Below are 25,740 nucleotides of genomic sequence, written 5' to 3'. Positions count from 1 at the left end.
AATCAGAATCAGAATGAATGGAAAACATTTTTATCAAGCAGACAAATAATTTTTAATTTAAACTTAAAAAATCTTGTTCAATCAATTATTTTTATAGTTGATAAATTTGATAATATTTATCCATTCTCTTTTAATACAGTTATCATTCAAATAACATATATTAAACTTGTTATGAACATAAATGAGATTGATATCTACTTAGAATTTCTTAAAGGAATTGAAGAATTTGAAGAAAACCTTAAAATCGAATCAAAAATCCTTCAAATGTTTTCATGTTTTCTTGATAAAAAGCTCCCATACGAATCATTTTATATTCTGAATAAGATGAATGAACAAAATATCCTTGAATCAAAATATATATTACAAAAAGCTACTTATGAAAGCATCTAAAAATGCTCATACAGAAATCGTTCGATTACTTCTTGAACAAGAAGGAATTGATATTAATGCAAAAGATATTTATTTAATTTATTTTGTTTTTATTTTAATAATTTGAAATTTCAAAATAATGTTTGGAAATTATTTTAATTATTTAATACAGCTCTTATGTGGGCATCTTCAAAAGATTATATAGAAATTGTTATATTACTTCTTGAACAAGAAGGAATTGATATTAATGCTAGGAATATTTATTCGTTTTATTTTATATTGATTTTAATAATTTTTTATTTCAAAATAATATTTGGAAATTGTTTAAAATTTTCAATACAGCACTAACACAAGCATCTTCAAAAGGTCATACAGAAATAGTTAAAATACTTCTTGAACATGAAGGAATGATATTAATGCTAAACAAATTATATAAAGATATGTTTTTTACAAAATACTTGATGAATGTTGTGATGTAGCTAAAAAGCAGTGCACTGCTTTTAATATTGATTATTTTTTTTTTTTTCTGAAGATTAAAAAATCCATCGTTTGTCGTGTATATACATAAATAAAGTTACATGAACATGAATTCATATTATTTTTACAACAAAATGTTTTTTTTATTATTAATTTTATCTAAAAGACATTATTTAATGAATAGTTTACATAGAAATTGAATGATTTTTTAGAATTTCTGACAACAGATGTAAACAAAAATAATTGACGTTTTTTAATCGGAAATTGACCGTTAATTTTAAATTTTGAATGAACTACTAATAATTAGAAAATTAAGCGAAATGATCATAGCAAAGCATGAAACATTAATGATTCTAAGTCTAAAAATGCAATTTAAAGAAGGTAGAAAATTTGATGGAAAATGATCGTCAGATTCCACTTTTCAATACTTTACTAAAAGTGCTAACTAACTAAAAATTTGAATCAATTATTCTTATGAATTATTAACCCAGTTAACTAGGCGCACCATGAATTTCTTGTTACAAAATTGATTTTGAACCATATGTGACGATTCTAATACTCTACACAATATGGAGAAGACGGAGCATGATCAGGTCAGGTAATGATATTGATAATTCCGCTTTTTGTTCAAGAAGTAATTGAAATATTTCTTTATGACCTTTTATACATGCCCAAATAATTGCTGCTCTAAATAATTTTAATAATTTCCAAATATTATTTTGAAATAATAAATTATTATAATAAACATTAAATAAAACAAACAAATATCTTTGGTATTAACATCAATTCCTTTTTGTTCAAGAAGTAATTTAATTATTTCTGTATGACCTTCTGCAGATGCGAAGATAAGTGCTGTTCTAAATAATTTAAATAATTTCCAAATATTATTTTGAAATCCTAAATTATAAAAATAAATTCTAAATAAAACAAATAAATATCTTTAGCATTAACATCAATTCCTTTTTGCTCAAGAAGTGATTTAACTATTTCTGTGTGACCATTTTCAGATGCATAAAAAAATGCTGTATTAAATAATTTGAAGAAATTCCAAATATTATTTCGATATATCAAATTGTTAAAATAAGTTTTATATAAAATGAATATATATCTTTAGCATTAACATCTATTCCTTTTTGCTCAAGAAGTAATTTAACTACTTTTGTATTACCAAACCAAGATGCATTCATAAGTGCTGTTTTAAATACTTTAAATAATTTCCAAATATTATTTTGAAATATTAAATTACTACAATAAATTTTATATAAAAACAAGTAAATATTTTGAGCATTAATATCAATTCCTTCTTGTTCAAGAAGTAATTCAACTATTTTTGCATGATCTTTTGCAGATGCCAAAATAAGTGATGTATTAAATAATTTAAATAATTTTCATGTAATATTTTGAAATATCAAATTATTAAAATAAATTTTAAATAAATCATATATAAATCTTTAGCATTAACATCAATTCTTTCTTTTTCAAGAAGTAATTTAACGATTTCTGTATGACCTTCTTTAGATGCTAACATAAGTGCTGTATAAAACAATTTAAAGAATTTCCAAGTATTATTTTAAAATCCTAAATTATTAAAATAAATATTAAATGAATCAAATAAATATCTTTTGCATTAATATCAATTCCATTCTTTTCAAGAATTAATTTAACGATTTCTGTATGATCTCCTCTCGATGCTAACATAAGTGCTGTTTTAAATGATTTAAATAAATTCCAAATATTAATTTAAAATATTCCAAAATTATAAAAATAAATTCTAAATAAAACAAATAAATATCTTTAGCATTAATATCAATTCCTTTTTGTTCAAGAAGTAATTTTACTATTTCTATATAACCTTTTTCAGATGCCCAAATAAGTGCTGTTTTAAATGATTTAAATAAATTCCAAATATTAATTTAAAATATTCCAAAATTATTAAAATAAATATTAAATGAATCAAATAAATATCTTTAGCATTAATATCAATTCCTTTTTGTTCAAGAAGTAATTTAACGATTTCTATATGACCTCCTCTCGATGCTTCAATAAGTGTTGTCCAAAATAATACAAATAATTTTCAAATTTTAATTTGAAATATCAAATTATTAAAATAAAATTTATATAAAACAAATTAATATTTTTAGCATCAATAATATCTTTTTGTTTAAGAAGTAATTCAACTATTTCTGTATAACCATTTTTTGAAGCATTTGTTAGTGCTGAAAAAATTTAAATAAAAATTTAAACATTTTAATAAAACATTAAAATATTTATATAAAAATCCAATAAAATAAACAAACAATCTTGCTTAAATCAATATATCCATTTTTAATTAAATAGTTAGAGAGTTCTACATTTCCAGAAAAACCTGAAATTTCTACAAAATCAATACGAATACAATTGTTTTTAAGAAAATCTTTAACAATATATAAATTACCTGTTTTGATCGAAGCAATGAAAATATTTTCATTTATTTCCATTCCTTCCTCAAGTAAAAATGATAAAAGTTCATAATTATCATGTAAAACACATTTTGTTCCTAATTCTTCTAAATTATCAATACCAATAATCTCATTTTCATAAATATATTTAAAGATTTTATATTGATGAAATTTAATTGCTGTTTTATATGCACCTTCAAATGTTGAATGATTTTGTTCACATAAATAAATGATTTCTTCATTCCCACCTGCAACAGCATATTTACCTGTGTTATCTAATTTTGCTCCATTCATAAGTAAATGTTTAAAACATTTAACTGAAGAAAAAAATGCTGCATAATCAATTAATTTAACATTCCTTTGATTGATAAATGAACATCTTTCATAAAGTGACGGCTGAATGGTTTGATTCAAATTAAAATTTGGTTGTGATGATATTTCTTGAAGTTTTTCTATTTCATCATTTCGAATTATTTTTGCAATTTCATTTGGATTATGTCCTTCTTTAACATATTTCTTATGAAGTTCCCAATCATTCCTTGAAAGTTCTTCAATGCTTTTTGAAAAATATTCATAAAATTCATCACCATTGTCTAAAACGAAATGTGCCTTAAAATGTGAAAAAAATAAACTTTTCATATTCTTGGTTATTGATTTGTCAATTAAACCTTTTTCTATCAATTTTCCAATAAGATAATTAGATTCTTGCGATTTTTTTTTCTAAAGGAATTGAGAAAAGATGTCAATTATTTTCACTTGATTGTTATTGATCTCTCGTTTCTCAATTAAAGTCAAAAACTCAATAACTATATCTATATCTTTGAGTCTTGCTACAAACAAAGCATAAATGAAACGACAAATGATCAAGTTGAATGAATACGTTTGTGAATTATCATAAAATTCGCATAATGATGAAACAGATGCATCAATGTTGTCTTTATTTATGTTATAAATTATTTCTGTTAGTGTAATTAAATCTGAAAGGGAATTTATTTTTGATTCACTCATTATTCTAAGGAATTCCTTGGTCGTTGCAACAACAAAAACGGCATATTTTGACCTATAGCCACATCATGTTCAATTTGAAAAAGTTTGTCAAGTTTCTGGGTTTTGAATAATTTTCAAATATAATGAATGTAATACATACTAATGCCCACCAAATCCAACTTTTTGAATGGTATACCATTCTGTTAAAAACGATCAAAAGTAGTCCTATTTTTTGAACATCAGTTTATGATTATAAGAGAATGAAATGTAAACAATTTCCTTACGCCGGATATGAAAAATGTACATTTAGACTCACGCTGATTATTAGTACATTGATGGTACAAATGCTCATAATTTCATAATACTCATTAAGAACAATTTGTAAAATCGAATAAAATTTTTTATAAAAAGAAATCAAATCAATCCAAAACCTTCAGTATTTTGTATTGATATCATTATTTTCTCCTTCATTATTTCCTTTGATTCATACGTAGGCAATGCGAATATATTAAAGCATGCTTCACATAAATCGGTAATTTTGTTGAAGCATTTGTCTTTTGGATGACCAATTTGAAAGCACTTAAACCAGTTACAGTATTCGATCACTTCCGGTCGAGAATCGAAAGAACATTTTTTTTTTTGCTCATCATTCATTTCGTCGAAAATTTCCCAAAACCATTTAATTTTTATTGAGTTCTCACCATACCCATCGGAGCATTGTGTATTTTCCTTTAGTGTCCTCCAATCGACTATTTCTTCTCCACCTACTGAAACGGTTATAACCACCTTTTCGATTCCTATCGGAACGATCAAATACCACACAAAACCTGCTGTTGATTAAACGACTTGTTTACTACACCACATCCAAATAAGCATTCCAATTCTTTTGTATATATATTTTAATATATATGGCATTCGTTGCGTTCGAACTCATTTAACAAAGTACTCGTTACGCATATTTAATGTGTACACATTAAAAAATAATTACTGAATGAGATCTTTACCAATGTTTTAAACTGTGGGTGGTTAATTTTCAAGCACCAATATAACCATGTTAAAAACATTATGATCGTGGGAACATAATTTGCCAAACACAATTACTGAATTCCTTCCTCTAATAATAAAACTAAAATTCTGAATAATATGTATTGAGGAGTTTCATAAAAACGTAGTAATATACCATGTTTTCTATTATATTTGTTTAATCTCAGTTTATTATCAAGTGCTTTGAAAAAATAACGGCACACACGTAGCCATATGAGGAGTTGTTTTATCAAATCACATTACAAATAGAAGAATAATTTTTTGATCCTTTCGGGATGTCCGACGATTGCTTTTTCAGCACGTTTTAACCCCGTGAAATGGATTGAAAATTTGAATTCAAAATTAACTGAAAAAGTGATATGAAGCCTCCCTTAACCGCGATTATTGTTACAAAATTGTAACGCGGTTAAAAAAATTCATTGAAATTTGAGAGCCGAAGGAACCACCTCGAAATTCCCAATTATCTCCTTATACTATACAACGCTTAACACAATAACCAAATCTATTTACTTACGTCCATGTGGCATTAAATGTAAATATATCCATCAATCAAATAATGCACTGCAATGATGCGAACGCTGAGGGCTGACTATTGAGTATGTCACTTTTCGAAAACGATGCATTCAACAAGTTGCGTTCAAAATTGACTTAAACAGTTCATCTTTTAATGTTTGGCTTGTTTTTAGGTCTTGCACTCTCAGCCAAATTAAAGACATCACTTCCCATAGACAGAGGTCTTACAAAGGTTACCATCAAAGACAGAAGTTGGGATTTAAGCTCATTTACTGGAAAACTTTACAAATACACATATCAACTTACTAATGAAACTTTCTACATTCATTTCGCTGAAGCCGTGCCAACTGGCGAACTTCCAAATTATTACGATGGCACTGGAGTTAAACGCGGTTCTAATAGCTTCAAATGTGACGACACAACTCGTAAATGTATCCCATTATCTAGCTTCTATGACTTCGATTGGAAGCCAATCCTTGAGCACAACCTTGACACTGGTGTTGTTAATTTTGCTGATGGTGAACCATTCCAAATTAATCCTGAAACATATGACGACTGGGAAACATACTTTGAATTTCGTTGCGACCAATCTGTTGAAGAAGCAGAGCCTGTGTACATTGTCGATAGAATCTCAGATCAATTCCAAAGAATTCATATCCGTTTTGATGACAAAAGAGGCTGCCCCAAGGTTGTCACAATTAACACTCCATCACCAACACCAACTTTCGAGACCGATACTTATGTTACATTCCGTCATCCAGATGATACACATTTAGCAATACTTTTCGATATGAAGGAAGTCAATGGAGGCCCACTTGGTTTAATGACACCTGCTAAGTTCCCTAATGGTGATGCAGGATATCTTTTCCTTGCACCAGCTGACCAAATCCTTCAATGCCCATATGGTGCAACATGCGGACGTGAAACTAAATCTTCTGCATGGCTCTGTAACGAACCTATTACCACATGTGAGTCATATGGTCTTCTTGATAATAGTGCAACTACTGAACTTGATGATGATCTTATCGATGACTCAGATATCTTCCAAGGATTTTATGTTCGTTATCATCATCCAACAACTCATGATCGCTATACACAACTTAACTTAACATGTAATCGAAATCTTCCAGCTGGTCATATTGTATTCTTAGGAATTGACCATACATCAAATGACGGCCATGTATTACAAGTTGCAGGTGAATCTATTTACGCTTGTCCAACACCAAATCCAGTTCCAGTTCCACATGAAGGATTATGTCAATTTGAATATGTTCAAACAGGTTCTAATTATGGCATTAACATGGACCTTGAGAAATATAATGCTCAAGGAGGCATTAAGAAAGAAGTTAAACTTACTGGCGTTTTACCACAAACTACATATGATCTCTATTATCAACCATGTGGTGCTATGATATGTCCACCAAACTCAGATTGTGATGATGAAGATGCAACTGTTTACGCATGCACCAAACCTGATACAGCATCTGGACTTCCTGCAGAATGTCATGCATATGGTTTGATGAAGAACAATTTGACAGCAACCGTTAACGGCGGTTATGTCATGAATGGCATAACGGTCACCTATGTTGGAGACATCAAGCGTAGAGCACAAGTTGAATATGTTTGTAATGAAAACCTTGGTGATAGTGAAATTTTATTACCCGACACAATGGTTGTTAGAGATCGTACACTTCGATTCACAGTTCAAACTAAAAGTGCATGTGCAGTTGGTACAGGTCCTACACCAACACCACCACCACGTATATATCCACGTAAACCAGTCAAAGGCCCCACACCAACCCCAACCCCAGTTATCTCACCAAATCCATTCCACATCTTCCATAATGATACACATTATGTCTTTGTCGACTTAGAAGAAATTGAAGAAGCCACGCTTAAAGAAGATATGGTCTTATTCACACAAGGTAAACGAAGCTCAATTTATACTGAGTTTTCATCATGGTCATTAATTCCATGTCCAGCCGGTTATGAATGTGGCGAATTCACCGAAGCTAACTTATGGGAATGTTGGTATGATGATGACTACTTACCATATTGCCATCCCGTTGCAGATAAGCGCTTACCAGGTTTAACATCAATGTTAAAGGATTATGGCGATTTAGATTCTGGATTAATCATTCATTATGAAGGACATTATGGCGTCAAGATGGAAATTCGAGCTGAATGTGATCCAGCATCAAAGAACGTTGATACATTACCAATCGATAACTTAATTGTTGTCTATTCACATACAACTGATGGCGATGAATATGCATTCGAAACTACATCACGTTATGTCTGTCCATCTAAATTCGAAACGCCAGTTGCACCATCCGGTGTTACACCAACACCAGAACCAGAGCCACATACAATTAACTATGTCTTCGAATCATATGCACAAGGGCAACATATCAAATTAGATTTGTCTAAGTTACAAAGTGACTTAGAGCCAGTTGTCTTAGGCTTTGGTAAGAACCATCATAGAGCTGAAATCGATTATACACCAAGTCAACTTACGTCATGTCCACAAGGATACACATGCCCATCCGATGTCAAACAAGGTAACATTTGGAAGTGCATTAACCAAAACTATTGCTGGCCAATCGGTGACGCAAGATATGGTCTTCATATGTCATTAGTGAATGAGTCAGAGCCACTTGAAGGTGTCGCAATTAACTATGACGGTGGTTACGCGCGATATGAAGCACATTTAATCTTCCAGTGTAACCAGTCTGTCCCTGAGCACACAATACACTTCGATGAGGTTGGCGTACAAACACGTCAGAACGCTATCGTATTGTACGCTCACACACCTGACGTATGCCCAGTCAACAGCTTAGGAGTAACAGGAGGAGCTGTCTTCTTGTTGATTGTGATTTTGTTGGTCGTATTGTACTTCGGCATTGGTACAATGATAATGTTCTTCGTTAAAGGTGTGGTTGAAGTACCATTCCAAAGCTTCTGGTCTGAAGTCTGCGAATGTGTTGCTGCAACTATTAAGTTCGTTGTAACATGTGGAAAAGGATTGGATAACTACAATGCCATCTAAACATCCATTTAACATTTGTTGTTCTTTTGTTTATGCTGAAAGTGATTTTACGTGAGTTAACGTTCTCGATGTGGCACTTTGTGGTACGTTCTCTTGAGAAGGAAAACTTGGTTCAGAAATCATGTGAAAGGTTTTACTGAATTGTGAATTTATTAAGTAAAAGAAATTTGACCATAAAAGAAATTATTTCGATGTAATTTATTTGATGTTTGTTTATAAATTTTGTATGATTTTCACCTGCAATTGCATATTTATCTGTAATGAGTTAACTTTTGCACTGTTCAGAAATTAATATCTTTCGCATTTAATTGCTGAAAAAAAAAATACTGCATAATCAATGAGTGTAATATCTTTTTGCAGGAAATAAAATTTGTTGTTGATAATTGAATTATAAAGAAAAAATTATATGAGATGTATCAAAAAGTGACACCGATAAGGCGCTCCTGTTCATTACATTGGTAGAGGTCAGGCGATCAAAATCCCCAGAATTAAGAGGCAATCAATTAAATTTTTTTAAGACATGACCTTATGCAATAGAGCTCGTTCAGATGCTCATTGTGGGTTACTTCCTCAGTTTGTTAGCGATTCCATCAAAAATGAAGAAAAAGAATGGAAATCAGCAATATTTGAAAATTTACCAAAAGCCGTCAAAAGTGGGGATCCTAATGAAATTGATTTTTGGTTTACTGCCTTAGATGCATTTAATACATGTGAAACATTTTGTTTTGAATTAATAGAAATTCAAGATTTATGTCAGTTACTTTATGATTTTATTATCACATCCGACAATATGAATCTAGTTATTTCAGCATCTTCTCTTTTTCTTTCAATGGCGGAACCCGAAAAAATCCAAATCAAATTAAAAATTGATTGGAAGCCTCTTTACAAATTATTTTATGACTCCAACTTATCACATTCGAAGACACGCACAAAGAAATATCCTGGGAAAATGTCCAATATTATGATTTCTTTGATACGAGTATGTCGGAATTACTTTGATGAAAATGCCACAGATGAAATGTTAAATGAATGGCTTCCAATGCTTAACATTAACAAGCCCTCATTTGTACTTGCCCAATGTTTACTTTCTTTATTTCTTCCTGTTCATCAAGGACAACATGGAAAATGGGTCAGCAAATTTTTTAATATATGGACCTTATTTCGATCGGAACAATATGACTTTCAATTTTTTTCACTATTTGCAATGTTATCCCGCTATGGTTTTGATGGTATTGAGTGGGATCAAATCATACCATTTCTATTTAACATTATCATTGTTTACATTGGGATTCCATCATCATTACTTAGTGTCCAAACTCCAACAATTTCGAGTTATCATCCTGAACTTTATCCTGTTTTTTTTACTGATTGTATATCACCATTATCTAATCTTAAACTTTTTTCGATTATTATAGTTAACTTATTAACAGGGCCAACCAAATCTATTGCACGGAATCATGTAGAGAAATTATTTCATTTGATTACACCTTTTTCTACGCCAACATTACATAATGAAGATGAAGAACAATGTGAAATGCCGATTAACATGTTAAACATATTTGTGAATTCATACATCGAACGATTAGAGAAAGAAAAGAAACATAAAACTTATCTTGAGCCATTAACACAAGAAGATAATGAATGGATGGTATCTGTCGTGTTTCCATTAGTATTAATGGAAACTTATCAAGAAGATCCACAATTTGGTTATTTAAAAGATATAACGCAATTATCGCCATCGATTATAAATCCATTATTAGAAGCAATTCGACATTCATTTGAATATGTACATTTAAAACAAGGTGCATATCAAACGTTAATATCAATTGCGCCAATAATAATATATACAGGCGAAGGATTATTTGAAATGATATCATTAGTACAACATTATTTACCTGATGATATTAACTTCATGGATATCTCTAAAACAGGTTCAGCGTTATCATTAATGTTAATAATATCGACACTTATGCAATTTAATGATGAACATGAAGAATTTATATTAAATATAACTGAGAAATGTATATTATTTACTGAACATGCTATAGGTATTGAATATAAAGAAACATTAAAACAAATACAAACAATGCTTTCGAACTTAATTAGAGCTTCGCCATCGAAATTTATACCAAAAATTATACAAATTGTGAAAAAATCTTATAAAAATATACCAGATTTCGGATTAAGAATTATAATTGAATCCCTCGAAAATAATGCTATTTCAACATTTGGAGAAATTGCATTAAATGCTAAAGAACTTAAAGATTATATGATATTAGAATCATTAATTCGACAAAATCAAACATTTACTATAGATAACATTGAAAAGATTAAAGAAATAATATATTCCGGTTTAATAAATGAGAAAAAAGAAATTTCACGAAGAAGTGCATTAATATTAAAATGGATATTAAAGAATACATTAACAGTATATCCTAAATTACCTCCATTTCAAGGATATGAATCATTAACAAAAATGAAATTTCATTGGCATGTTCCAAATGATAAAGATTTCGAAGTTGCTGATATGCTTGTTACATATTTTAATGAATTAGCGAAAGAAAAAATCTTTTCAGAGAAAAGAGAAGATCAAAAACTTGCTTCATATTTATATCGATCATTATTAAAAGGTATTATTTCATGTGTAAATGAACATGATTTAAATCCACAAATAGAAAAGAATTTAATTCGTCCTAAATATAAAAAGATCACAAGTCCAATATTTGCTCGACATTATAAGAACATAATAAATATATTATTTGAAGCATCATTTAAACCGAATGCACATCCACGATTAATTAAATGGGTATTAGAAAACATTGCATGTATTATAATACCAAAAGATCCATTATGTCAACGAATAGAAATCATCATTTCTACATATCGAATGTATTCTGAATCAACTAAATTAAATATATTATTACCATCGTTACAAAACAAGACTTATTTTATTACATATTATAAAGCACTTTATTTATATGGGTTACGACATTCAGTAGCACAAGTTTTTTGTACTGAAACAACGAAATATATAGTTGAATCTGTATATAAATTTATCATTCATTATGATGTAAGAGTTCGAGAATTTTCATCATTAATTTATCAAGCAATAACAACACAATTTAAGAACATTTTCTTATATTTACTTATCGATTCAACGAAAGAATTACATGATGAAAATATATCAAAAGAACATTTAACCGGGATATGTAGTGCTGCATGTTCATTAACTAATTTTAATATTAACATTGAAGTGATGAATTTAATTGCAGATATATCATTAGCTATCTGTTATCCTTTACCACAAGATTTACCAGATGATTCACCACGTACATTACGACAAGTTATTATTATATTATTAGATCAAATAGATGCAATTAAACCATTTCTTCCACCAGATGAATTATTACCGATTCGAATGAAAATGGTTTTTTCAGCTATCGAAAGACATGCGCAATATCCCGCGAGTCGAGAAGTACAAAATTATGCTGCTGCTATAGTATGTTCAGTTATTAATATTAATCCGCCATTAATTAACTCAGTAATTTATTCATTCATTTTATCAATCTTAGAAACAGATGATATGATAGTTAGAGAATGTTTGGTACAATTAATACCATCGATGCTCGAGAACTTAATTCCAAGAGTTGCACGTTTTAAAGGTGTTAATGTTAAGAAAGTTGTACCCGAAAATTATGATAACGTCGAATTCTTGGATAGAGCATTCATCAAACAAGCAAATAAACAAGCGCACTTCTTAACAAAAGAAGATTTCCTTAACAAAGATATTATATCGATATATTTCCCAGATAACTTCGAAGAAAGAGTTAAAATTCATCAAATATTATTCGAGAAATTAGATGAAACTGATACAACGTTAAATATTTTCATAAACGGATTAATAAACTCACAAATACATAAAGAAGAAACATTCTCAAAAAATCGGATTTTGTTTTGGTCAACACTTTGCCGATTTTTTGGTGTACATTTCATTAAAATTTTAATAAAAATTATCACAAAGTTAATAGAAAACCCTTCAGTAACATTGCCTATACAAGTGATATCAGCAGAAATATTCTCTGGATGTATACACTCATTAAAAAGCAGAATGTACAAAGACGTAAAAAAAGTTTCGTTGATAATTTTGCCATTTGTGACAAATCTGTTGAAAACTATAGATAGCGAATTCCACTCAATTTGGTACCTGGCGTTTTATACTGGTTATGGGGATTTCGATTCAAGAAGAGTATTTTGGTTGTTCGATCATTTGTTAAATTGTATACCAAATGATGATAGTATGAAAGCTGCAAAAATTATTTCATTAATAGACGACATAATATTGGACGTGTCTTATGATATGCCTTATTTAATACCAGAAATCGAGGAAATTACTTTTAAGACATTATTCTCAAAAGATAACTTGGAACTGGAAACAATTAGAGAATGTTCTGTACGTGCATTATCTTCGCTTTTAGGATTGAGTTTTGATGTGGATTTGAGAGGAAATAATCCAGAATCAAAAAGAATCCTGAACAAATTCATTTCAAATTCAACTTTGTTATTTGCCATACGTTGGCTAAATGGAGTCCTTAGTTCACAGTCAATTTCTGCATTAGCTTCAGGTAAATATGTATTAAAACATTTACCTGAATATATTGACTATTTTGTAAACAAAGATGAAAACGAAGAAAAGCTTGCCCGAACTGCACTAGTTAATGTGATGTCCTCTAATTGGATTGGGTCAATATGTGAGTTTCCAGTCACCATCGAAAACGTCCAAGTTGTAATAAATAAAATTATCAAAAAGTTGTCACTAAACGGTCACCAGTGGCAAGCGCAAGCTTTACAACTGTTATTAATTGAATCTTTCCTCTCATCGATGTTCTTTTACATTAATGATGAAACTTTAGAAGATTTAATACAAAATTTTATCATTCCTTCTTTGTTAGATCCACATCCCGATTTACAAGATTCTGCTTCTCAATTAATGATATTTATTGTAAGAAATTCCTTGTTAATTACTGAAAAATTACCAAGTTATTGTGAAATATTTATTAATAAATTACATAATAAGGAATCTTCGGCTGAAAGAGTTGCAGGTGCAAAAGGTTTAAGATCAATTATTACTGGTACAATATTATTTGATTACGTGCCTCAATATATAATTGATGCTTTCGCCGCACTCTCTGACGCTTTAGAAGTGGATTCATCGGTCGAGGGCATTATTACTGAGTTCTTTTCAGATTTTTGGTCTATGTACGATAATAACCTCATGGCAAGTTTGGCCGAAATATTGGCGCCGTTTAGGCTTTCGTTACGCCCTTCCTATTTCTGTTGAGTTATATAATAAAGTAAATAAATAAATCATACTAGAAATACATATTCCATACTTCTATTATATACTGAATACTATGGATAAAGGTTATATTTATATAACTTATTCTTTTTATTAATATTTTTACATTATTCAATTGTTAATGAGATTAGAAAAAAAATAATAATTTTTCAAATCGCTAATTTACCCATAAAATTTCATTGATCTTATCATTTGGTAAATTTATCTATAAAAATCTGATTTCAATGCCTTGGTAAATTTTAGAAGAAATAGATAATATTAAACTCTAATTATCCAATAAAGGTTCACTTTTCTAATGGAATTTTAGTAGGAAATGCAAAAAACGTTAAATCATTTTAACTTTTCAAAATAGAAATTTCGGAGGCACCCCAAATTAAGTTCCTTATTTAACTTTTTGATAATTTTACATGGTTGTAAAATTAATGTAAACGGTTATATAGAATACATAATTTTACAACAGCTCAAAAACAGACCTTTGAATTTTTTTCGAACGATCATTTTTGTCATAAAATGTCTATCGTATTCTATCGTAAATAACGTATTTTTCACGGGGATGGTTTGGAATCTTCCTTAAAATCAGGTGCAAACGGATCTTCCTCAATATTAGACAAATTCATTACTGCAACAAACGTATCTTTGTTATCAAATCCATTCCAAACTTTTAGTTGATTCTGATCCATCAAGACGCTTTTTGTTTTTAATTCTTACTAACAAAAAAATAATCAAAATTATAATGATAACTGCTACAATTGCAACGCAAATAGCTGTGATAATAATTGTATTGTCTTTAGGTGGATTTGTTTCTGTTTGATGTAAAATCGTAAAGAAATTCGTATAAAAGCTGAGATAAAAACAATTGTATAATCATAATATATTATTAATGTTGGAATATAAACGCTATTTTCGTTAGTAAATGATATCAAAAATGAATTTGAAAATGAAGAAATAAAAATTGAAATTGTTTGTGTAAATGATAATGTTGATATCAACGAAAATGTGTTGGAAATATTTAAGTCACTAATAAATGTGTTTGATTTTAAGTATGTGTTTGAATTGGAATATGTATTAGATTTCTTCAATGTGTTTGTAAATGTATTTGATGATGAAAATGTGTGCGTTGGCCATGGATTGCATTCATCAATCGTTGTTCCTTTCAAAATATTTAATTCATCAAATATTGAGTTTCTTTCACTATTAAAATATGGTGATGTCATTACATATGTGGTATTAATATTAGTAAATGCATTTTCATCAATCTCATGAAGTGTTCCTCCATAACAATAAATGCATTGAGAATTAATACAATCACAAAATGCATCATGACCAATATTTGTGACATTTTTACCCATGAAAACTGTATTTAAATAAGAACATTGATAAAATGCATTATTTTCAATTGTTGTAACTGAATCAGGTATTTCAATATATTCTAATGAATAACATGATTCAAATGATGATACACCAATAATTTTAATACCTTCTTCAATATGAACTATCTTTAAATTAGAACATCTATAAAATGCACTTGAACCAATAATTTGAACTGAACTTGGTATTGTAACATTAATTAATGATGTATATGATTGAAATGCATCATTATTAATCGATGTTATACTATTCGGTATTGAAATTGTCTTTTTACCATTTGGATATAAAATAATTTGTGTAATGTTTTATCATAAACAACTCCGTCATTTTCATAATTAGAATATTTCGTGTTATTGACTAATACTTTAATAAATTGAAGATTTACACATCCTGAAAATGCATTTGTTGAAATTGATGTAACTGAATCAGGAATTGTAATATTGATTAATGAAATACATTCTTGAAATGCTTGACTTCCAATTGTTCAACATTTTCTCCAATAACAATATTTGTCAAATTAGAACATCCTGAAAATGTCATTTCTTCAATTGATGTAACTAAATCAGGAATTGTAATATTGATTAATGATATACATTGATAAAATGCTTGACTTCCAATTGTTGTAATTGAATTCGGAATAGAAATATTGATTAATGAAATACATTCTCGGAATGCCGCTGTTGGAATTTCTGTAATACCATTTTGAATTGTAACATATTTGATTTTTTCTTTGTCATTATTTCCATCACGAATATTATTAAATTCATTTGAACTACGTATATCAAGTAATCCTGTCGTTTCATAAAAAGTTTGAAATGTATGCATAAAAAACATTATGTAAATTCAAAATTTTTTTGTGTTTGCTATTTAAATGAATGTTTTGTTCAAAGAAAAATTTAATGAGATAAAATGTTTTTTATATGACAAAAAACGAAATAATTATAAATAATAATAAGTTATTAATAATAAAATGAAAATATAACAAAGGAAGATTTAATTTTAAAAATTGATTATAAAGTGTACTTGAATATATAAAATTATCTAAAAATGTCCAAAAGAGTATGAAGATCTTGTGTCATCAATTGTTTTAATTTGCATTTAATAACGATTATTTCTAACAGAATTGAATTTATTATCCAAAGAAAATGAATTTTTTATGGTGTTGCCGAGTGATACTCAGCTGAGCTTTTTACAGATCTTAACCAATTTGGTGTCAACATAACAAAAAAAGTTTTTATCATGATAAGCGAAGTTGCTCCAATTTTTTATGACAGCATTGAAAAATCGAAATAATACAATCAAAATTTCTAAGCTTTTCATAAACATCTAACGTAGATCTACGTAGAAATGACCGTTGGAAACCGTCGCAATGAGGACTTTGACGATGTTTGTTCGCGTGTTTTTGAATACTTCGACTTTGAACGGTTTTCAATTACGCATGCCGGTTATATCTGAAAAAACCAGCGGTTTGTTTATACAAGAAAAGTTTCCGAACGTCCGAACTGTCGTGTTATAAAAATCATCAATAAGCACGCTCAAATATCTCACAATTACAAAAATTATTTGACAGGAATTTACAACACGTGTTGTAAAAAAAATTGAAAAGATAACCTGAAACAACGACAACTTTTTGAAGAAATAAAACAGTTGAGAAATTTGAATAGTTTATTCTTCATAAAAAGTTCTGAAGCGTTGCACCCATCAATCAAAGTTTGAAAACGAGATATAAGGCTCAGCTGAAGCTGAGCGATATCTTTTATTTGAGGTCGTCCTTTGTATAACATTCATTTGTGTGAAATCTGGAATTGAGCTATCAAGTGTGGAAATAGGTGGAAAAACAAATCGTGGCTTGGCGGATAACGATGGTATTTTCCTAGTGGCGACTTCAATTCTAGGTGTTATCTCTGGCGGGAGATTTTCTATTTTTTTGCTTTGATTTTCAAGCTTATGTTTAATATGTGTGTACCAACGGTTCTTTACATTGTTCTCACTCCTCCCATCGAAATACTTAGCAATTATTGTCCATTGTGAACCTAATTCAAGGTACTTTTGAGCTAATAAGTTATCTTCTTCGACAGTCCATGGTGCATTTTTATTCTGTGGTGAAAGGTAATTTGTCCATCTATCTCTGCATTGCCTTGCAGTCCTGCCAGGTATTTGTAAGGCCACTGCAAGCCATGTAACAAAAGGTTGTTCAAACATAATTCTAGTCAATAAAGCATCTTCTTCAGGCGTAAAAAATTTTCTTATTTTCTTATGTCTGTTTGGTTTTTTTATGCATAATCCATCCGGAAAGCTGTTTGTGTTTGTAATCATAATCAAATATCCAAGTTGGGAATTGTGTGTGTTATTGTAGTTGTAAATTCAAATAAACGCTTTTGCTATTTTCATTAAAAATACGAATATCTCATTTGAATTTAAAGCTTATTATTATTAAAAAATAAAATATAAATCATTACAATTTTCCTTTTTATATTTAAGTTTATATCTTTTGTTCTTATTTTCGAATGAAAATATTGCTGTTATTAATTTTACCATCAAAATTCATTTAAGGTGGGTAAAACATTCAAAAATTTGACGACAAATAAATAAACAGGAGTTAATCAAAAAATTTCAATTTCATGAAGAATTAATTAATGGTGCGTGTATATGGATTTTAAATACATCACAAGCCTCTTATAAAAATATTTTAATTATTGATAAATTATAAAAGATTTCAATATGTTGTCTATCTAAACAAAAAAATTGAAAAGAGATTTTTGGTTTTTGTTTTAATGCATCTTCAAGACTTTTTGTAATATTGTAATTAAGATCTTTTTGTTTGGTACTGTTTTGACATGTGATGTGATAATTCATAGTCTTTTTACATGTTTAGCGATTCTCATTTCTATGATTTCATAAACAATCAAAAGAATAGAAAAAACTTAGATATCAAAATATCCAGTAACTTGGAATTCCTTATTACACTTCAAAATATTATATTTAATTTAAATAATGTTAATTTTGAAGAATCAGTTGAACAAACAATGAAATTATTTGATAAAGATTTCCCTGAAACATTTAATATTATTCTAATTCAAATGCTTTATTATTCATTTTATTCACGAAGGAATGAATGTGAAATATGTATTAAATATTTAAAAAACATTTCAAATCAAGAAGAAGAAATAATTTCAACTGAATATGGAATCATTGAAACATTTCTTAAATATATTCTTCAAATAAAATCACAAGAATCATATTATTTCATTTATCAAATGCTTGAAAACAAAATGATTGAAAACAAATTAATTGAATGGAATATCCCAAAAAATATTATATCAAAATATTTTGCGCAATATGATACTGATAATCAGACTATCTTCGTTGTTTATCATCCGAATGATTTTTTCTCTAGTAATTATAGAGAACTTTCAATGAATAATTGGAAATTACATAAGAAATATATTAAAGAAGGAAATAATCCAAGTGAAACATTAAAAATTATTCGAAATGATGAAGTACAAAAACTTCAAGAAATATCATCACAAACAAATTTTGATTTTAATCAAACAATTGAACCATCGCTTTATGAAAGATGTTCATTTATTAATGATGGTAATATTTCATTAATTGATTATGCAGCATTTTTTGGCTCAGTTAAATGTTTTAAATATTTTCTTATGAATGGTGCAAATGTTAAAAATACATTTAAGTATGCAATTGTGGGCGGAAACATTGAAAACATTCATTTATGTGAACAAAATCATTCATCTTTTGATGATGTATATGAAACAGCTATAAATTTCCATCTCAATGATATCTTTAAATATCTTTATGAAAATAAAGTTCAAGAAATTGATATACGAGAATTAGTAAAGCAATGTATTAAATACAGTAATTATGAAATCCTAATGTTTTTACTTCAAGAAGGATTTGAAATTAATAATGATATTATTAATGAATCAGCAAAAGTTGGGAATATATATTTAGTTAAGTATTTTTTACAAAACTTTCCAATTCCAAAAGATATTTTTATATTTTCTACAATTTCAGGAAATACTGAACTTGTTAAATATGTTCTTGCACAGAACGAAATAAGTAAATCTAAAAGTATTTATTTAAATCTAAAATTTTAACATAATGTTTGATATTGATTTAAATTATTTTGGTAAGCACTTATTGATAATCAAAATTCGGATATAGCCAAATTACTTACTGAACAGCAAGGAATAGATATTAATGGAAGAGATATTAATTTGTTATTTTTAATAATTGTTTTAAGTATTTACTAATTTAAAATAATATTTGGAATTATTATATATCATTTAAAACACCACTTATTTTGGCATCTAGTGAAGGTGACCTTGAAATGGTTAAATTCCTTTTAGATCAAAAAGGAATTGATATCAATGTTGAAGATATTTGTTTTATTTGTTTAAAGTTAATGTTGATAATTTCATATTTCAAAATTTTGTATGGAAATTAATTTGTTTACTTTTTACAGCACTTATTTTTGCAGTTTTGAATGGTCATTTGGAAACAGTTAAATTACTTCTTGAACAAAAAGAAATTAATGTTAATGCTCAGAATGAATTTTTGTTTGATTTAATCTTTTTTTGAATAATTTCAAATATAAAAACAATATTTGGAAATTATTTTGTTTATTAGAAACTGCATTAATGATTGCAACATATAATGATAAATTAGATATGGTTAAATTACTTCTTGAACAAAAAGGAATTGATGTTAACATTCAAAATTTTTATACATTTGATTTAATATTTGTTATGATAATTTTTTGTTTTTAAATGATATTCGGAATTTATTCAAATTATTCAATACAGCACTTATAGCCGCATCGCAACATGGTTATACAGAAATAGTTGAAGTACTTCTTAAACAAGAAGGAATTGATATTTATGCAAGGAATATCTATTTAAAGAGTTTTCAATATATTTTGAAATTTTTTAATTAATTTCAATAATATAAAATTCATTCAAATAATTTTTTACATCATTAATGCTTGCAGCCACTTTCAACTACCCAAAAATTGTCGAATTAATTCAAGAGAAAGCTTCAGCAGATAAAAACAATAACTCTAATAAAAGTAATGAATAAATATTTTTTTTTAATAATAAGAACATAAGTTATATCGAATTTAATTTATGTTTCGTTTCCTTCCTGGAATTGTAAATCAAAGAATTTTTTTCGAAAGGTTTATATTTTCAAAGCACTTTTTTAAATGGAGAATGAACTCCAAAATTGTGTTGCAATTCCTTCTCCAAATTCTTCAGAAAAAATAACAAACCATGAAGATTTTTATCTGGAATTCCTTATAACACTTCAAAATATTATATTTAATTTAAGTAATGTTAATTTTGAAGAATCAGTTGAACAAACAATGAAATTATTTGATAAAGATTTCCCTGAAACATTTAATATTATTCTAATTCAAATGCTTTATTATTCATTTTATTCGCGAAAGAATGAATGTGAAATATGTATTAAATATTTAAAAAACATTTCAAATCAAGAAGAAGAAATAAATTCAACTGAATATGGAATCATTGAAACATTTCTTAAATATATTCTTCAAATAAAATCACAAGAATCATATTATCTAATTTACCAAATAATTGAAAACAAATTAATCGAATCAAAATATTTTACACAATCTAAAATAGAAAAAATTAAAAATACAAGTTATTTTGAGGCACCACTCATCAAAACGTTCTATAAATCCTTTGAAGGTCTTTCAAGGAATAATTTGGAACTTCATAAAAAATTCAATAACGAAGGAGTTTTAAAAAGTCACTTTTGGATAAACGTGCTCAAAATTTTGGCTGGAAACAGTTTCTGTGAAAATTGAATAGTTTATCAATGAAATCTATTTTATGGAATGAACAGTAATGGAAACAATGATTATAAATCACAATCCATACAAATTGATTTGCTTTTCAAAATACAACAAATCATATTTAATATAACTCAAGAAAATCTCGAAACATCTATTGAGAAGACAATGGAATTATTTGATTTCAATTTTCCATATTCATATAATTTAATTATTAGTAATTTGGTTTATTCTGCATTTTTATCAAAAAAAGATTTAAATGATTTTTACATAAATTATATTAAATTAATTCAAACAAAGGAAGAAAAAATTAACAAAAACTATCCAAAAATTATTCAAATTTTTGGTAATTATTTATCTAAAAACGAATCACAAGAATCATATTATTTGATTGAAAAAATGCTTGAAGAAAATTTAATTGATGAAGATATTGTAAAAAACATTAAATCAAAATATTTCGCTCATTATAAATCAGAAAAAGAGAATAGAATAGCTCAAAATTTTAATATAATAACGAAAGCATTTTTAAATAACTTTGAAGAACTATCAAAGAATAATTGGGAATTACATAAGCAATTAATCAAAGAAGGACATAATCCTAATGAAATTGCGAAAATAATTCGAAATGATGAAATAGATAAACTACAGGAAATATCGTCACAAGTAAATTTTGAGTATGATCAAACAATTGAACCATCACTTTACGAAAAATGTTCTTTTATTAATGAAGAAAATGTAACATTAATTGATTATGCAGCATTTTTTGGATCAGTTAAATGTTTTAAATACTTACTTATGAATGGTGCAGATGCAGAATATACAGGTAAATATGCAATTGCAGGTGGAAATGAGGAAATCATTCATTTATGTGAGCAAAATCATTCATCATTTGAAAATGCATATGAAACAGCAATCGAATTTCATCGAAATGATATCTTTAAATATCTTTATGAAAATAAAATCCAAGAAATTAAAGGTTTAGATGTATTAGGGAAAATATGTATATTATATTGTAATTATGTAATTTTTTCATATTTAAAAGATAATGGAATGGAAATTGATGAAACTATTTCTAAGAAATCTGCAAGATTTGGTAATATATATCTTGTTAAACTGACATTGCAAAATAATAAGCTTCCAAAAAGCATTTTGTTTGAATCAATGGAATCAGAAAATGTTGAACTTGTTGAGTATATTCTTGAGCAGGAAGGAATTGATATTAATGATATCGATGTTTGTTAATTTCATTTAATGTTTTTTATATAACTTTGAAGTTTATTGTAAAAAATTCATAAAAATTATTTAAATTATTTGAAATACCAATTATTTATGCATCTAAAAAAGATTATATTGAAATAGTTAAATTACTTATTAAACAAAAAGGAATTAATATTAATGCTCAAAACATTTAAATATTTTATTGGATGTTTATTTTAATAATAGAGTATTTCATTATTATATTTGGAATTTATTCATTTTGTTTATGACAGCACTTATTTGTGCATCTTCAAATGGTTATACTGAAATAGTGAAATTGTTTCTTAAACAAGATAGCATCGATGTTAATGTCAAAGATAATATTTATATGTTTTATTCATAGTTTTTTTTAATAATTTTATATTTTAAAACTTTATTTAAAAACAATTTTAAATATTTCGAGAAACACTTCTTTGGGAATCTTTTTTTGGTCATATAGAAACAGTCAAACTACTGCTTGAAAAAGAAGGAATTGATGTCAATGTTAAAGATGTTTGTTTGTTATAATTGATATTTTTTAAGATTACATAATATTTCAAAATTATATTTGGAAATTATTCAAAATATTTCAAACAGCACTTATTTTGGCGTCTTTAAATAATCATCCAGAAATAATTAAAATTCTTCTCCAACAAAAAGGTATTAATATTAATATTAAAGATAATTTTTTATTTAATAATTTTATGTTTTTAAATGATATTTGGAAATTATTTTACTTTTTTAGAACTGCACTTTTACTTGCTTCTATTAAAGGCTGTAAAGAAATAATTAAATTACTTCTAGAACAAGAGGAAATTGATATCAATGCAAAAGATTTTTGTAAATTTAATAAAATGTTTCTTAAAGAGATTTAATATACATAAAAAATATATGGAAATCATCCAAATGATTTAACACCGCACTTATATTAGCATCTTTAAATGGTCATTTGGAAATAGTCAAATTACTTTTAGAACAAAAAGGAATAGATATCAATGCCAAAGATTTTCATTAATTTTATTTAATATTAATTTAAATAATTTTATATTCTAAAACAATATTTGGGAATCATTTAAACATCATAAAACAGCATTTGACAAAGCAACTGTATTTAATCGATCAGAAATAATTAAATTATTTCGAGAAAAACATTCTCAACTTCAGAATGAAGAAAGTGGGAAATAAAATATTTTTCGCATAAACAAAACATTTTCATAAAATATAAATAATAAAAAAACGTATTTCTTATTTAATTTTTTTAATGATTTCGTCTCCTCATAAAATTATATATTGAGACACCTGCGGCAACAGCAACAATGGCGCCGCCAATAATTAGACCAATTTTAGTGCCTTTCGATTCCTTTTTCACATTGTCGTTATCCCTTTCGGAGTTATCCTTCAAAGCTATTTCGTTATGTTCGTAATGTTCTTCTTTTTCTCCTTCGATAGTAACTGTCTTCAATGGTTCCAAGGTCGGTATCTTCTTAACTGCATTTTCTTGAAGCGCTTTGGCACGTTTGACGTCTTTTTCGACTCCGATTCCGTTATACAAATGCATCGCAAGAAAATGATTAGCTAAAGGTTCGTCTTTGTCGAAATCAAGAGCTTTACTAAACAATTTAACGGCCAATTTCGCGTCTTTTACCTCAAAACCATATTGTGAAAGTGGAGATACTGCAATTCCTTGAAATGTAAATCCTTCAGATACTCCGGCGTTACAGGCAATTTGGAAGATTTCGAGGACGCTGGCAGACTCTACGCCATTTTGTAATAGGAACATACCCGATTTAAGGGCAAATTTTGGATCATGATATTTATTTACACCTACATCATAAAGATTTGTAATGGTACTAAAAATTTGGATCCTGTCGTTTTGTGGAAGGTCTTCGTTAGAAAGAAATTGCTTAGTATTTTCAATAATTGTTTCAATGGCTGGAAGATAACCAAAGTTGGCCGACTTGTTGAGAAAATCTATGGCACGATCTTGGTCTCCTTTAGTAATAAGAAAATGGAAAAGAATGAAACATGTTTGAGGATCTGCATCTCCAAAAGATGGGTGAACATCCGTAAAAGGAAGCTCCCATGCTCCAGGCTTTTCTTTAGTGAGACAGAGTGTGAATTGTGTATCAGAACGTGTAACATTGACTTCGGAAATGGTGCCAAAGAGAAGACTTCTGACAAGAGGAACTATTTCGCCTTTGATGGTGATGTTAACAGCATTCTTCTCTGGGGTAAGTTGGTAGATAATGGATTTTGAATTAAATGTTTTTGGAAAAGAAATTTTGATTTCAACCTCTTCCTCATCGTCATTGAATTCCCACATGTAGATTTTATAAAAATCTGGTGAAATCATGATTTCTTGCTGTTTCTCTTCGGACATCTTTACAAGAACGCAATCAAAAAGTGCTTTTGATCGTTTCCAAAATTGTGTGGGGTTTAAACGTTCTCCATTTTTGACTTTCAAATGTAAACCGTTTATTTAACATTTTTCCATTTGTTAAAGCAAGTTACTTTCGAATTGTTGATTGCAAGTTTCCTTCAGAGCCACATCAGAAAACAATTTTTATTCGCATTTTTATTTATTAACAAGTTTTGGTAATGGTTTATGCACCATACTCGTTCTGTTTCCATCAGTATTTGAAATCATTTTCCTCATTCTTCCTGCTGATAATTTTCCGTCACTATTTCTTAATTGGATTTGTTTCTTTCCAAAGTTTATATTCTTTTCCATATTTTTTAATTGTTTGTTTTTATCTTCCAAAATTTTTTCCAATTTTTCTATTTCTGTTTTTTCTTGACTTCTCATTCCAGCAGTTTTAAACTTAATAATTGCTAAATCTAAAGTTCGATTTAATTGTTTAATTTTTAAATCTTTTGAACTTAAATATTCCGGATTCCTCATTCCAGCCTTAATTTTCAAGTTATCTTTAATCTTTTCATAATGCCCATCATTATTTCGATAATTTTGTTCTCTTTCATCCAAAGAATTAGTTTGGAATTCGATTAATTCATTTAATTTTATATCGAAATTTTCCATTTCTATCTTTAACTCATCATTTTTTGTATT

General features: G+C 27.8%; 3 protein-coding genes across 3 annotated transcripts; 1 reads left to right on the top strand and 2 right to left on the bottom strand.

The window, feature by feature from the left end:
- Window positions 1-5,982: 5,982 nt before the first annotated feature.
- Window positions 5,983-8,877, top strand: GO595_010532 (uncharacterized protein; the record flags this gene model as incomplete). Its single annotated transcript, XM_067913221.1, has 1 exon — window positions 5,983-8,877. One exon carries the CDS (start codon window positions 5,983-5,985, stop codon window positions 8,875-8,877), a length of 2,895 nt encoding a protein of 964 aa, XP_067769270.1.
- Window positions 8,878-17,302: 8,425 nt separating this feature from the next.
- GO595_010531 (Myb-like DNA-binding domain containing protein) lies at window positions 17,303-17,803 on the bottom strand (the record flags this gene model as incomplete). Its single annotated transcript, XM_067913220.1, has 1 exon — window positions 17,303-17,803. The coding sequence occupies one exon, from the start codon at window positions 17,801-17,803 to the stop codon at window positions 17,303-17,305; it is 501 nt and encodes a 166-aa protein (XP_067769269.1).
- A 6,128-nt stretch (window positions 17,804-23,931) lies between these two features.
- Window positions 23,932-25,053, bottom strand: GO595_010530 (uncharacterized protein; the record flags this gene model as incomplete). The annotated part of the gene is made up of 1 exon (XM_067913219.1): window positions 23,932-25,053. The coding sequence occupies one exon, from the start codon at window positions 25,051-25,053 to the stop codon at window positions 23,932-23,934; it is 1,122 nt and encodes a 373-aa protein (XP_067769268.1).
- Window positions 25,054-25,740: the final 687 nt, after the last annotated feature.

This window comes from Histomonas meleagridis, assembly GCF_020186115.1.
Source record: "Histomonas meleagridis strain 2922-C6/04-10x chromosome Unknown scaffold_61, whole genome shotgun sequence".
Classification (NCBI taxonomy): Eukaryota; Parabasalia; order Tritrichomonadida; family Dientamoebidae; genus Histomonas; species Histomonas meleagridis.
This window is presented reverse-complemented; position numbering and strand designations above follow the sequence as displayed.